The following is a 13,817-nucleotide window of genomic DNA, read 5'->3' on the forward strand; positions in this document are numbered from 1 at the left end:
TCTGCCCATGATCCCTCTTTCCAGGCATGGCTAACTTGCTGCTTCTTTGTCTTACCCTGCAGGGCATGGTGGAAAAGTGGCTCCAGCAGGTGGAGCAGATGATGCTTGCCAGTATGCGGGAGGTTATTAGACTTGGGATTGAAGCATATGTCCAGGTAAATGAAAATCGGAGTACACGTGCCAGGGTATTGGTACAGCAACAACAACTTTGGGATGATGATTAAGTGGATCAATTCTAACCACCCCTTTGCCTTTTCCCAAAACCCACCCCAAACCTGCTGGGTAATGCCTGGCCCCTCCGTGACCCCTCTGTGCTTCTCTCCTCTTTCCCTGTGAATCCTGGGGTGATGCACATATTTCTGGTGAAATGTTTACGGTTTGGGGCAGGTGGCACAAGACAAGATGGTTAGCCAGAACCCTCTGGCTGCTAGCCGCAAGTCCCTTCTGGGAAATGAATTGATGGCAGGAGGTCTTTTTAGAGCACCTTCCAATTAAGCATCTCTCCCTCTAGGCTTTCCGTTTACATTACACATACCCTGAACAGTACAACTCATTAAATTCCCAAAGCTTTAGGGGAAACAGGTATGATGGAAGAAAGCCAAAAGAAAAGAACTGTTGGCAATCACTCTTCAGCCAGCTCCTAGCAAGGTTAAATGTAGGAAGACCAGAGCTTTGTACTCCTTGACTTTGGGTGTCTTTTCTTACTTTCCAGGGCCCCACCCCCACGACCCCTTCCATCAAACAAAAGAATATTCATTCAGTTAACACCTTCCCACTAAAATATGGGGTACTGACCCTGCTGTCCCTCTTAGAAGTAGCATTGTAAATGAAAGGCCAGTCCTTTGTCCTATGATTTATTTTAAATAAAAAATTAAGTTAAAGAAAAACGGCTACCTGTATGGACTGACTCCATGCCGTTGCATCTAGAGCAAGAGCCAGCAACCTTTTTCTGTAAACTAAATGTTTTTATAATGTCTTCAGCTCTGTGATCCACACACACCATTTATCTTTACCCTCATAGTACAGAAGCAGCCTTGGATGATAGGTAAGAATGGGTGTGGCTGTGTTACAATACACCTTTATTTACAAAAACAAAAGCAAGGCCAGATCAGACCTCTGGGCAAGGCTAAGAAAACTGGCACATTACTGCAATATTATGTAGCCATCAAAAAGGGTGGTTATGAAAACTCTCTGTAAACCTTGACTGTAACTGTGTAAAATACTTGGGTTGGGAGCTTAAGAAAAAAAAAGAAAAAAAAAAGAGTTGATGAGATTGTTGATGATTTTTTTTTTCTCTTTCATAAAATTCAGGAAGACACAAGTCAATAATCCCAAAGATATCAAGTCTGGTAGCTTCTGAGGGTGGAGGAAGGTTTTGTGTTTGTTGAGGGGATAGGGTGGGGAATGTTTTTCAGATGTTGGTTTAAGTCAAATAAGTTGAGCTGACTATACCACCTGACCCCATCCCATACTTTCCCAGGTCCCTCGTAATCAGTGGGTCTTGCAATGGCCTGGCCAGGTGGTCATCTGTGTCTCCTCCATCTTTTGGACCAAGGAGGTGTCCCAAGCCCTGGTCGAAAAGACCCTTCCAGTAAGTGAGCATGTTATGAAGTTTGTAGAGGAGATTCAAGGTCAATTAGGATCTATAGGATATATAATTAAAGTAGCCATGTTTTCTAAACAACAGCAACAAAATCACAGCATCCAACAATGGCATAGAGAAGTCAGTGTTTTCATTGGGACAGTGGGTTGGAGAATTTGGAATTGGAGCTGTTCTGGAGTTATCTAGTATAATACCTCTCATGGTCCTTCCCAGACAGAAATTCTAGGCTGCAGTATTCTTCATTTTTATCACTTTGTTTTCAGGGGTCAACCTGGTAAAATTTCCACCAACAGAGACCTCTCTCTAGCCTTCTTCCTGGGCTAAACGACCATATGGTCCTGTTTTCTCCTCTTCCACCATTACCTGCTTCTTGCCACCTTCAGTTCAACACAAACCCACCTACAGCTCTTCATGCAGTGTCCTCTTGAGACCAAGAGTGCTCTCAAGTCCTGCTTGTCAGATCCAGATTTGCATATTTCCAGTTAACTCCTGTCATTGAGGCCAGTGCTTGAGAGTTCAAGACCTGAATGAACTTTAGTTCAAATCCTAATACTTGGGAATCCCTGGGTGGCTCAGTGGTTTAGCGCCTGCCTTTGGCCTAGGGCATGATCCTGGAGTCCCAGGATCGAGTCCCATGTAAGGCTCCCTGCATGGACCCTATTTCTCCCTCTGCCTGTGTCTCTGTCTCTCAGTCTGTGTCTCTCATGAATAAATAAATAAAATCTTAAAAAAAAAAATCCTGATACTTTCCCTTGTTAGCTGTATGACTACGGGCAAGCTACTTAACCTGAGTCTCAGTCTCCTTGACCATATAATGAGCCGCAGTGTACCACATTGTTTTTTTTTTTTTTTAATTTTTATTTATTTATGATAGTCACAGAGAGAGAGAGAGAGAGGCAGAGACACAGGCCAGAGGGAGAAGCAGGCTCCATGCACCGGGAGCCCGACATGGGATTCGATCCCGGGTCTCCAGGATCGTGCCCTGGGCCAAAGGCAGGCGCCAAACCGCTGTGCCACCCAGGGATCCCAGTGTACCACATTGTAGTACAACATCATAGTACAGTATTGTTGGAAAGTTAAATGAGATGGTAGCAAGTTAGTACTAGAGCCCAGGCTATGAGCCCCACAAGGCAGAGACCATGTCTATTTTGCTTACTATTATATTTCCTGGAGTTATTGCAATGCTGAGCACATAGTAGGTGTTCAATAAATATTTACTGAACAAATGAATGGTAACTTCATTCCCAACCTTTTTACCATGGTATAATTTCCCATGATTATCTCATCAGACCTTCTGCTACTCCCCTCTCAGATGACTGGCTGCAGACCAGAAAATATTTCAATTTACTATATTTTGCTTTATACCTTAAAATTAGAACATTAGCATTTGACCAAGGTTCAAATTTCTACACATTCCATGTTGATAATTCCTACAAACATATTGCACTTTACACTTGCAAACTGCTTTCACTGAATTTCATTTCAAACTTTTTGAAACACTAAAAAATTCTGATTTTTATGACAGCATCTCTGTCCCCTAATTTTCCTACATGTAATAAGGGGAGACTGTTTCTCATTACACACTCCAGCCCTGGAGTGTATATATGCTGAATAATGTGGCTCAGCATCCTAAAAGAAGCAGGTGTTGATACAGGATCGCTATCCATCCATCCGTCCATCCATCCATCCATTGTTCATTTAAAAAATATTTATTTGACATCTGTTCCATGCTGGAATGATGCTACAAAGCAAAGTGAATTAGAGTTGAATAAGAAAGACATGGTCCCTGTCCTTGTGGATTTACAGTCTAGTGAGGGAGATAAAAAGTCTCTTTGATAGAACTGTGATGAGGAAAGTATGGGGATCCAGGAAGCATGGGGAGGAAGGAGAGAAGCAAGAGAGGAATTAGGATTGGAAACAATTTCCCAGAAAATTGGTGTCTAAGAGGAGACATAAAATATAAATAGGAATTCGCCAAGCAAAGAACAGGAGAAAGAGTGTTCCAGAGAGAAAGAGAGAGACCAGAATGTGCAAAAATCTGAAGATGAAAAATATGGTGCATTCCAGCAACTGAAGACACTTGGGTTCAGAATAACTGTGGAATGGTTGTGGTTTAAAAAGATGTATGGAAAAAATATATATATATGTATGGAGCAGCCTCATCATGAAGGGTTTTCCAGACCCACAGAAAGGGCAATGGGGAAGCATTTGAAAGGCTTTTTAAATTTTAGTTTATTTTTTGCTGTGTGACAGGTACTTTATTAATAATAATAACTGTCAGTATTTACTGGGTACTTTATTCACATTGTGCCAAGTGCTTCACCATCTCATTTAATCTTCAAAACAGCTCCAAGAGGTAACTGTAATCATCTAGACTCAACAGAACAAGATACTGAGACTCAAAGGGTTAATATGGTTTACCCAGAACTGCATAGCTAGGAAGTGGGGAAGGTGAACTATGAACCTAATGTGGTCTCTGGTTTTTTTCCTTTTAAAAATTTATTTCTATTTTTTAACTCCTTATTTTCAAGTGATGTCAGCCTTACAAGTAATGATGCAATAATAATACAAAGAATTTTCATATATCCTTCATCGAGAATCCCCCAATATTAACATTTTAAATAACCACACTACAATTATCCCAATCTGGAAACCAGCAGTGATGCAAGATACAATCTTATCTAATCTTTTAAATTGACTAATCTAGGGCAGCTCTGGTGGTTTAGTGGTTTAGCGCCACCTTCAGCCCAGGGCGAGATCCTGTAGACCCGGATCGGGTCCCTGCGTGGAGCCTGTTTCTCCCTCTGCCTGTGTCTCTGCCTCTCTCTCTGTGTCTCTCATGAATAAATAAAATCTTAAAAAAAAAAACTATAAAAAAGAATAAAAAGACTGTACTTTAAAAAAATAATAAATTGGCTAATCTAAATTTAGCCATTTGCCCCACTGATGTCTTTTTGTCTCATCTGGGGTCCATTCCAGGATTACAGTTTGTGTACATTTACCTTTTACATCCCCTGTGTCTCCTTTAATCTGAAAAAGTTTCAGATTGTTTCTTGTTAATTCAGATTTATTGCATAATTTATATACAGTAAAATTTACCCATTTTAATGTACAGTTCTGAGTTTCAGCAAGCACATACATTTGTGTAACCACCATCACAATCAACATATAGAACCAGTTCATGCCCCTCCCCTCCAAATTCCCTCAAGCCCTTTGTAGCAACCCCTTCCCCTGCTCCAGCTTCTGGCAATTACCCCTCTTTTGTCTGCTCCTATGGTTTTGTCTTTTCCACAATAATAACAAAAAAAATCAAGGTATGTAGTCTTTCAAACTTGGCTTCTTTCAGTTAGCATAATGCATTTGCAATTTGTCTAGAGGCTAATGAAGGGGGTGAGGAAAAGGGAACTGAAGGGATAGCTTGGGCCATGGGGTGGTAGAGGGTACCATTCCCTAAGACGGGGTTACAGGGGAGAATCCAACTTAACCAGTTGTCCCCTCCTTTGCCCCTGCCAGGATTTTCTGAAAAAGAGCAACGATCAGATTGCACAGATTGTCCAGCTGGTGCGAGGGAAGCTGAGCAGCGGGGCTCGACTCACTCTCGGGGCCCTCACGGTCATTGATGTCCACGGTGAGCGAGGAGAGAGGCCTCTCTGGCATTGCTGACTGTCTAAAAACAGCAGCCAGGCTCGCTGCTCTCCATTCCTCTGGATGGAGTGATTCAGGGTCCCTTTTCCCTTTAGGGAGAGGCTTCTCCAACTAACTGAGAGTAAGGTGAGGAGGTAAGGAGAGAAGCTCAGGTTTCTTGAGAATCTCCAGCATGTTTTCCCCTCCCATCCCCGCCCTTGTTTCCAGGAAACCTCCAAGCAGGACTCTCGCCAAGACAATGGGCAACCAAAGCGATTTCTGAGATTCACCAACTAGGAATGATTTCTTGAGGCTACCATAGCTAATATTTTTTAATACTCACCGGTGCCAAGCTTTGTGCTGAGTGCTCAACATACATTATTTCATTTTTATACATACTTCTCAAATTGAGAACCTGAGGCTTGTTTACCTAAGCTATATGAGTGTATCCAGAGGCCTACAGCTAATAAGTAGCAAAGGCTGTTTTATAATTTGATGTAATTGGTTTTATTGTAATTCTATGTCTGTCTGATTCCAAACCCAGGAGACTGGAAATGGGCAGTGTATGCAAGGAGGAAGCGGGAGAGAGATAATGTCTTCCAGCACTTACCTTTAAAAAAAAAAAAAGAAGGGGAGGAGGAGGAAGAACTGGGGCCTTTATATAAAACAAACCACCCCCTCACCCTCACTCCATCACCACCAAGGAAACTAGGGCTGGACTAGCTGGTTGCCTGGAAACAGTGTCTTTCTTGTTCATACTTCCAGCTTCCTACTGGCATTTCATGGCATCTTATTCTCCTTAAGGTTGATGCTCTTTTCAATCTAATTTCTCTTGGATAGACGAGCATGCAATCAGGGAGAGAGAAGGGAAAACGTGATCTTCATTTGGTAGGAACTGAAGATGTGGTTATTGCCCAGGGTACCCCAGAGTGGTTGTGTTCACACACATGCACACGCACACACACACACACACACACACACAGAGCATCGTGCAAGCATTCCCAACTCAGTCCCTTGAGATTCACCTTCCTTGGGACACCTGGGTGGCTCTGCGGTTTAACACCTGCCTTCGGCCCAGAGTGTGATCCTGGAGTCCTGGGATCGAGTCCCACATCGGGCTCCCTGCATGGAGCCTGCTTTTCCCCTTGCCTGTGTCTTTGCCTCTCTCTCTCTCTATGTCTCTCATTAATAAATACATAAAATCTTTTTAAAAAGGGGGGCGGGCAGCCCAGGTGGCTCAGTGATTTAGTGCTGCCTTTGGCCCAGGGCCTGATCCTGGAGACCCAGGATCGAGTCCCACATAGGGCTTCCTGCATGGAGCCTGCTTCTCCCTCTGCCTGTGTCTCTGCCTCTCTCTCTCTCTCTCTCTCTCTGTGTGTGTGTGTGTCTCTCATGAATGAATAAATGAAATTGTTTTTTAAAAAAAAAAGCATATTTAAAAAAAAAGAGAGAGATTCACCTTCCTCTTGGGTCTCTCATGGAGACCCCTACTCCTGCTACCACTCTATGATTTCCCTCAAGAACCTGGAGGAGTATCAAATTCCTCAGGAAGGACAGGAGAGCTGTTGGTATAATCTTCAAAGACTCTTCTAGAGGGTTTTGGATTTCACTATCATAAAGACTTCTCTTCGCAAAGAGACAGTAGACTTATAGGAGTGTCCCTTTACAAAGTTATGTTTCTGAGATACTAAATTCGAGCTGCTGCCCTACTTTTTTTTTTTTTTAAAGTAGGCTCTACGCCCAGCGTGGGGCTTAAACTCACAACCCTGAGATCAAGACCTGAGCTGAGATCAAGAGTTAGATGCTTAACCAACTGAGCCACCCAGGTGCCCCTGCTGTCCTAGTTCTGAGATCTCAATAGCTCTCACCTAAGAGTTCCCTAAAAAATAGCTAATGATTCTTAGAAACCAATGTTCACTCTTCAACTTCAGGGCTTCCTATCACTGTGAGAAAATTAAATTAGGCTCATAATCTTGTGACAGAAAGAAGGAAACCCAGAAGTATATTTCCCTTCTGGTTTCTCAGGCCCCCTAATGGAAAAGCTGTATCTAACCATGAGTTCATGGGGCCCCTTCCCTTGCCAACTGCATCAGGCCAAGCTGATTATGTTCCCCTAGGATATCCTAGAAGTCTGGAACAGGGCCCAAAGGGTCATACTGGGGATATGACAGCATTTGGGGTAACTACAATATTGCAAAGCTCTTTGGGTCAGTACCCCAAGAATTTGGGAATGATAACAGTAGCTAGTATTTATATAATCTTTCTTTTCTTTCATCTATCTGTATCTGCATATTTGTGTAGATGTGCAGATATGCAGATATTTATATATGTAGTTATATATATGTATGTATAGATATATATGTGTGTGTGATATATGTCTGTACATATAGTTGACCCTTGAATGACATGGGTTTAAACTGTACAGGTCCACTTACATGAGAATTTTTTGGGGGTAAATACAATACTGTAAATGTACTTTCTCTTCTTTATGATTTTCTTAAACATTTTCTCTAGCTTTATTGCACATTATATAATACATAAAACTTACAAAATATGTATTAATTGTTATCTGTAAGGATTCCAGTCAACAGTAGGCTATTAGTAATTAAGTTTGAGGAGAGTCAAAAGTTACACATAGATTTTTTTCTATATTGTAGATGGGCACCCCTAACCCCCAAGTTGTTCAAGGGTCAACTGTATACAGTTAATCCTTCTAATAACCTTATAATAACCCTATAAAGCAGGTACTGTGTTATCCTCATAGAGAGGTTGAGTAACTTGCCCAAAGTCACATAGCTAGTTAATGGCAGAATCAGAATTTGGATCCAGGCAGTCTGATTCCAGAGGATGTGCTTTTAATGCCTCTGCCGCATTGTCTGAGAGTAGACAGTGCAGCAGATTCTCTGCCTGGCTCCTTGGGAGAAGCAAAGACCAGCTTCTGAAAGAAATTACTACCTGCAAGTCAGGACTGGGCAGGGAGGCTAGTTGAGCCTGAAACTGGAGAGTGAGGGATGGCCTAGATTATGTCCTCAGACCTCCTCTGAGCAGTCTGTGGACATAGAAGTATGCTGACAGTTCTGCATTTGTATGTTTCTATGTCTGCGTCTGTCTCAACAGCTCGTGATGTTGTGGCCAAGTTATCTGAGGACAATATCTGTGATCTGAACGATTTCCAGTGGATCTCCCAGCTGCGCTACTACTGGAATTCAGAGAATGTGCATGTGCAGATGATCACCACAGAAGCCTTGTATGGCTATGAGTACCTGGGGAACTCCCCCCGACTGGTGATTACACCCCTCACTGACCGCTGCTACAGGTAACCTCTGCCCCCTCACCTAGACTCAAAGGGTGAATAGAGAATTTCAGAAGGAAAATCTTCTGAGGAAGAAGGTGAGGGACATCTTGACTTTGTGACTTTACATTTCAAATTCTCAGATTTTAGAATTTTGCCCTTAGTTACCATGGTCCCACAGATGGTCATGGAAATTAGGTGGTAGGCCAGAAAAAAGAACCTGGTAGGAGTCCTAATGCAAATTAATACGACCAAATCAACAAGCAGAACATTGATGCCTGTCCTTAACAATGCCACAGTACTTAAGTAGAAAGCTCTCCCATGGCAGGAATCAAGATGGTGCCTGGAGATCCCATGGATAAAGAGAAAAAGGGCCAGGTGAAGGAGTCTGACAAGGAGCTCCAAGCTTGGCCATCCAGTCTGGTGGCGAGATGTAGTCATTTTGTGCTCAGTAAAGTGCTTTCCTTGGTGTTCATAACATTAGAAATCTGAACTCTGTGGATGTGTCTGTCAACTTTATGATATTTAGATTTTCTTTGATTAAAGTGCAGTTTTTTGTAATCATAAAGATAATTCTTGAGTATTTTTTCAAAATCCATAGTGATTTATTTTCTGTGTTCTGTGATTTTTAGTCTTCAATCATTCATTTATTTCACCTGTTATTTAATTTTTTTTTTAATTTTTTTTTAATTTTATTTATGATAGTCACAGAGAGAGAGAGAGAGAGAGAGAGAGAGAGAGGCAGAGACACAGGCAGAGGGAGAAGCAGGCTCCATGCACCGGGAGCCTGACGTGGGATTCGATCCCGGGTCTCCAGGATCGCGCCCTGGGCCAAAGGCAGGCGCCAAACCGCTGCGCCACCCAGGGATCCCTCACCTGTTATTTAGTATCCACTTCTTAAACTCTCCTGTGTATCATGCATGCCCTCAAGAAACCCTCAACCTAATGGGGTCAGGGAACAAGACATACTCAGATAAGTATAAGATGATATGTTAACTGAAACTATAGTGAAGAACACATCATTAATTTCTAACATTTATTTTGCCCTTGTTCTTATCAAACTGAATCAAATACAGGTCCTGAACTCAAGAGTTCATAATCCAGTGGGGGAAATATAGGTATTTCCACCACTGCATTAGCACTGGGAATCTTTAGAATCTGGAGTTAATGAAGATTTTTAACTTTTATTTAATTCATTTATGTATATATTCATTTATCCATTCAAACAAATGTTTATGGACGCCACCATGCACTAGGCTCTAAGGTTATAGCACCAAGTAAAACAGAATTTCTTATAATGATGAAATATGTTGGTCATGTAATCAGTGAAAAAAATTAAAGTTATTTGTACAAGTCAAAATGAAATAAAGCAAAAAAAAAAAAAAAAAAAAAAAGAAAGAAAGCAAAAGTCAGCTTCTTTCCAGTGTGTTAGGACTTGGGCAGGGGGGAAGGACTTGGGCACTAAATTCTTTTTTTTTTTTTTTTTTGAGAAGGAGATAGGTGGGGGAGGGGCAAAAGGTGAAAGAATTTTAAGCAGGCTCCATGCTTAGCATGGAGCCTGATATGGGGCTCGATCTCACAACCCTGAGATCATGACCTGAGCTGAAATCACAAGGTCAGCTGCTTAACCAACTGAGCCACCCAGGTGCCCCATTGGGCACCAAATTTTTATTTTTTCCCCTTAGGACGCTGATGGGGGCTTTGAAGCTGAACCTTGGTGGAGCTCCAGAAGGACCAGCTGGCACAGGCAAGACAGAAACCACCAAAGATCTGGCCAAAGCTTTGGCCAAGCAGGTAGGGAAATGCTGTGTATTCTTACCCTCACTTTCCTTTCCTCTCTGGACTTCTGTCCCAGAGAGTTGGCATGAAGTTCAAGATGGCTTAAGGGGAGAGTCAGAGTGGGGCCCTGGTTCCTGCTGTGGAATAGGAAGAGAGGAGCCCCACTTGTGTTTCATGTGCAGAGTAATTCAGATATGAGGGAACTCATCCCTAACAGTGTCTACATCCTCCTTCTCTCTAGTGTGTAGTCTTCAACTGCTCAGATGGTCTGGATTACAAAGCCATGGGGAAGTTTTTCAAGGGGCTAGCCCAGGCTGGAGCATGGGCCTGCTTTGATGAATTCAACAGGATTGAGGTAATGCTGCAACTTCCCTGCAGAGCAGGAGTTGATACAGGAGCCTTTTTCTGGGTTCTCAGCTCCTCTGTGACAGGGCCTTATGTGTCCTCTAAGATCCCTGCACAAAATACTCAATGAGCTAAACAAAACAGTCCCAGGAAGACAAAGTACATTTTTATATACATATTCATCGTCATCATATTCACTCACTTATTCAAAAATTTATGGAGCAGCTAGTATATGTCATATACTCTGCAATTGTTCATGACACAAAGATAAGGTAAGAAATGAGTGTTAAAATTTAGCAAAGGGAAATAATTAAATGAAACAAATAGAAAATGATATAGAAGTCTATAGTAGTGGTACAAAGGAGCCATCACAAAAGAGAAAGGGTGATTAGTTCTATTAGTTCTATTCGGGTGGGGAATTTAGGTCAGGAAATGTAAACATGCATTTAGAACCAATAAACAATGTTTGAATACATATGATGGGTGAAACATTATGCTACGTGCTAGAACAAAGATAAAATACTATGGAAATAAGTAACACACACGTACACCAATTTTCTTTCTCTTTACCAAAACCCCAAATCATGATCTTAATTTTAAATGTCTGGTTCTCAGATGATTGGATTTTGTCATTGCTAAGTGAGGGGAACTCTGGCAGAGTGGGGTGATGGCTGTCAAAGCAGTTAACATCAGTCAGCCATTCTCACCCCAGGTAGAAGTGCTGTCTGTGGTGGCTCAGCAGATTCTCAGCATTCAGCAAGCCATTATCCGGAAGCTAAAGACATTCATCTTTGAAGGCACTGAGCTCTCTCTAAACCCAACCTGTGCTGTCTTCATCACCATGAACCCCGGGTATGCTGGCAGGGCTGAGCTGCCAGACAACCTCAAGGTAAACATCAGTGTGTATAAATTCTGGGTGTACTTTATGGTAGTAACCGAGGATCCGTTGTTGTCAAGCAGGAATTGTGAGGTATTCTCATTTTTCAGGATAAGATAGAAATTGGGATTTCTACATGTAATCTGATTTTGTGATCCTACCTCAATGCAAACAAAACAAAACAAAACAAACCACTGTATGCCAAACAAAAGCATCTAATTATAAGACAGCATCAAAGTTAGACACAGAAAGCTCTGGAAAGCTCTGAGAAACCTAGGCTGAACCAGGGGCACCTGGGTGGCTCAGGTTAAGATCTCAGGGTCCTGGGATTGAGCCCCATGTCTGGCTCCCTGCTGAGTGGGGAGTCTGCTTCTCCCTCTCCCTCTGCCCTCCCCCTACACATGCTCATGCTCTCTCTTTTGCTCTCTCTCATTCTCTCTCTAATAATCTTTAAAAAAAAAAAAAAAAAAAAACCTAGGCTGAACAACCTGGAGCTCCTCTTTATTACTATGGTTAAGCCAAGGTGGTGTCTATACCAAAGCAGACTATTCCAACCAGCTACAGAGATGACAAGAAAGCATATATCTCCCAGTGCCTACTACTGATCTGGCCTGAGTTACAGCGTGACAATAGCCATTGATCCTGCTCCTAGTGGAGAAGGAAGGTGCCTCTGAAGTGAAGAGAGTCACCCAGGCCATATTCAGGGGAATAGGCTATAGATGACCTTAACATGCTGCTCTCATGGGAAGAAAACCCTAAAGTACAAGATGGCTGGATCTCCTCCTATGGGAAGAGACTCTAGCACTCTAACTGTATGAAAAAAGGTACCAGAGAGAGACTTCCAGGCCTGCTTCTTTATGGATTTTCTTCTAAGTCATTGCTCCATCTCCCTGAGTAGAAGACACAAGAGAGAACCAGCCAAACCCATATGGGTATGTAACCTGCCAGAAATGCATCTGATCAGTGCTCTGGAATCTTTTTTTTCTTAAGATTTTATTTATTTATGCATAAGAGACACAGAGAGAGGCAGAGACATAAGTAGAGGGACAAGCAGGCTCCCTGCAGGGAGCCCAGTGCAGGACTCAATCCCAGAACCCCAGGATCATGACCTGAGTCAGAGGCGGATGCTCAACCAATGAGCCACCCAGGCGTCCCAGTGCTCTGGAATCTTATTCAGACCCTTTCTCCCTGCCCTCCAAATGGAAAAGAATCAGGGAGATCCTTAGGAATGGCTCCTCCCTCAAAGCCAGCCTAGGCCAGTGAGTACCAAAGTAGAATTTGGACCCACATTTCTTATTTTTACCACCCAATCATTGTGACTTCCCCTTACACCCTTCCCCCAGCCAACAACCCTGTTAGGTCTGCATAAGCAGGTTTCATGAGACAGTGTGGTATAGCAGACAACATCAGGGTTTGATGTTAAGAGGCCTAGGTTCTAGTCCTGGCTCTACCTCTAACTAACTGCTTGACTTCTCCTCTAAGATCTAAGGTAATAACAAGAGCTGATGTTTATTAAGCACTCGCTATGTGCCATACACTTTTCTAAGCACTTCACTTATATGATAACATTTATTCTCATGAGGGTGGTATGGTTGTTGGCTCATTTTGAGATGAAATAACTAGAGGAGTTAGATTACTTGCTCACAGCCACATTACTTGCTACCTAACAGAGCAAGGACTCAAATCAAGATCTGATATTAAAAAAAAAAAAAAAAAGATCTGATATTAAGATTGGTCCTGCATTCCTAAATGATTGCCTCTGTCCCTATTGAACACAGAAAGGGTCTGATAGTTGAATGATGCTCATTTGGCATAGGATAATGAGGTGTTGTTAGAATATCAGCACCTAGGGCCTTCCACAAAACTATTGAGGGACATGGTATGACAACATGTCAGGCCAGTGGGGAAGGTAGCTGAGCAGTGGATCTGTCCAACAAAGATGGTCCCTCTGCATTTTCTCTTCCTGCTTTCCTTTCCTTGATTTCACTAGAGTGGCCTGAAAACCATACTGCTTCTTCTCTTTGCACCTGTAGACTTACCTTCCCCGAGTGTTCACTGTATGTGTTCAGGTTCTCAATGGCCATTTCTTTTCTAGGCCTTATTCCGGACAGTAGCCATGATGGTGCCAGATTATGCCCTTATTGGGGAAATCTCTCTCTACTCCATGGGGTTTCTGGACTCTAGAAGGTATGTTACATTGACTTTCCAGTAGGTTCTAAAGGCTCTGAAAGAGTACCGTCTGTGTGATAGATTCAAGGTAAGTTGCCCATTGGAAGAAGAGAGAGGAACTCAAGAAA

The 13,817-nt window shown here is 42.4% G+C and overlaps 1 protein-coding gene across 3 annotated transcripts in view; it reads left to right on the forward strand.

The window, feature by feature from the left end:
- The window catches only part of DNAH3 (dynein axonemal heavy chain 3), a 171,507-nt gene that overhangs the window by 71,019 nt on the left and 86,671 nt on the right, over nucleotides 1-13,817 (forward strand). For all 3 annotated transcript variants that reach the window (XM_038540141.1, XM_038540140.1, XM_038540142.1), the window contains 8 exons: nucleotides 63-155; nucleotides 1,481-1,591; nucleotides 5,117-5,231; nucleotides 8,345-8,543; nucleotides 10,205-10,313; nucleotides 10,540-10,653; nucleotides 11,356-11,532; nucleotides 13,616-13,707. In XM_038540141.1, the coding sequence (XP_038396069.1) occupies nucleotides 63-155; nucleotides 1,481-1,591; nucleotides 5,117-5,231; nucleotides 8,345-8,543; nucleotides 10,205-10,313; nucleotides 10,540-10,653; nucleotides 11,356-11,532; nucleotides 13,616-13,707 (1,010 nt within the window). The remainder of the gene's footprint in view (nucleotides 1-62; nucleotides 156-1,480; nucleotides 1,592-5,116; nucleotides 5,232-8,344; nucleotides 8,544-10,204; nucleotides 10,314-10,539; nucleotides 10,654-11,355; nucleotides 11,533-13,615; nucleotides 13,708-13,817) is intronic.

Source organism: Canis lupus, chromosome 6 (assembly GCF_011100685.1).
Source record: "Canis lupus familiaris isolate Mischka breed German Shepherd chromosome 6, alternate assembly UU_Cfam_GSD_1.0, whole genome shotgun sequence".
NCBI classification, from domain to species: domain Eukaryota; kingdom Metazoa; phylum Chordata; class Mammalia; order Carnivora; family Canidae; genus Canis; species Canis lupus.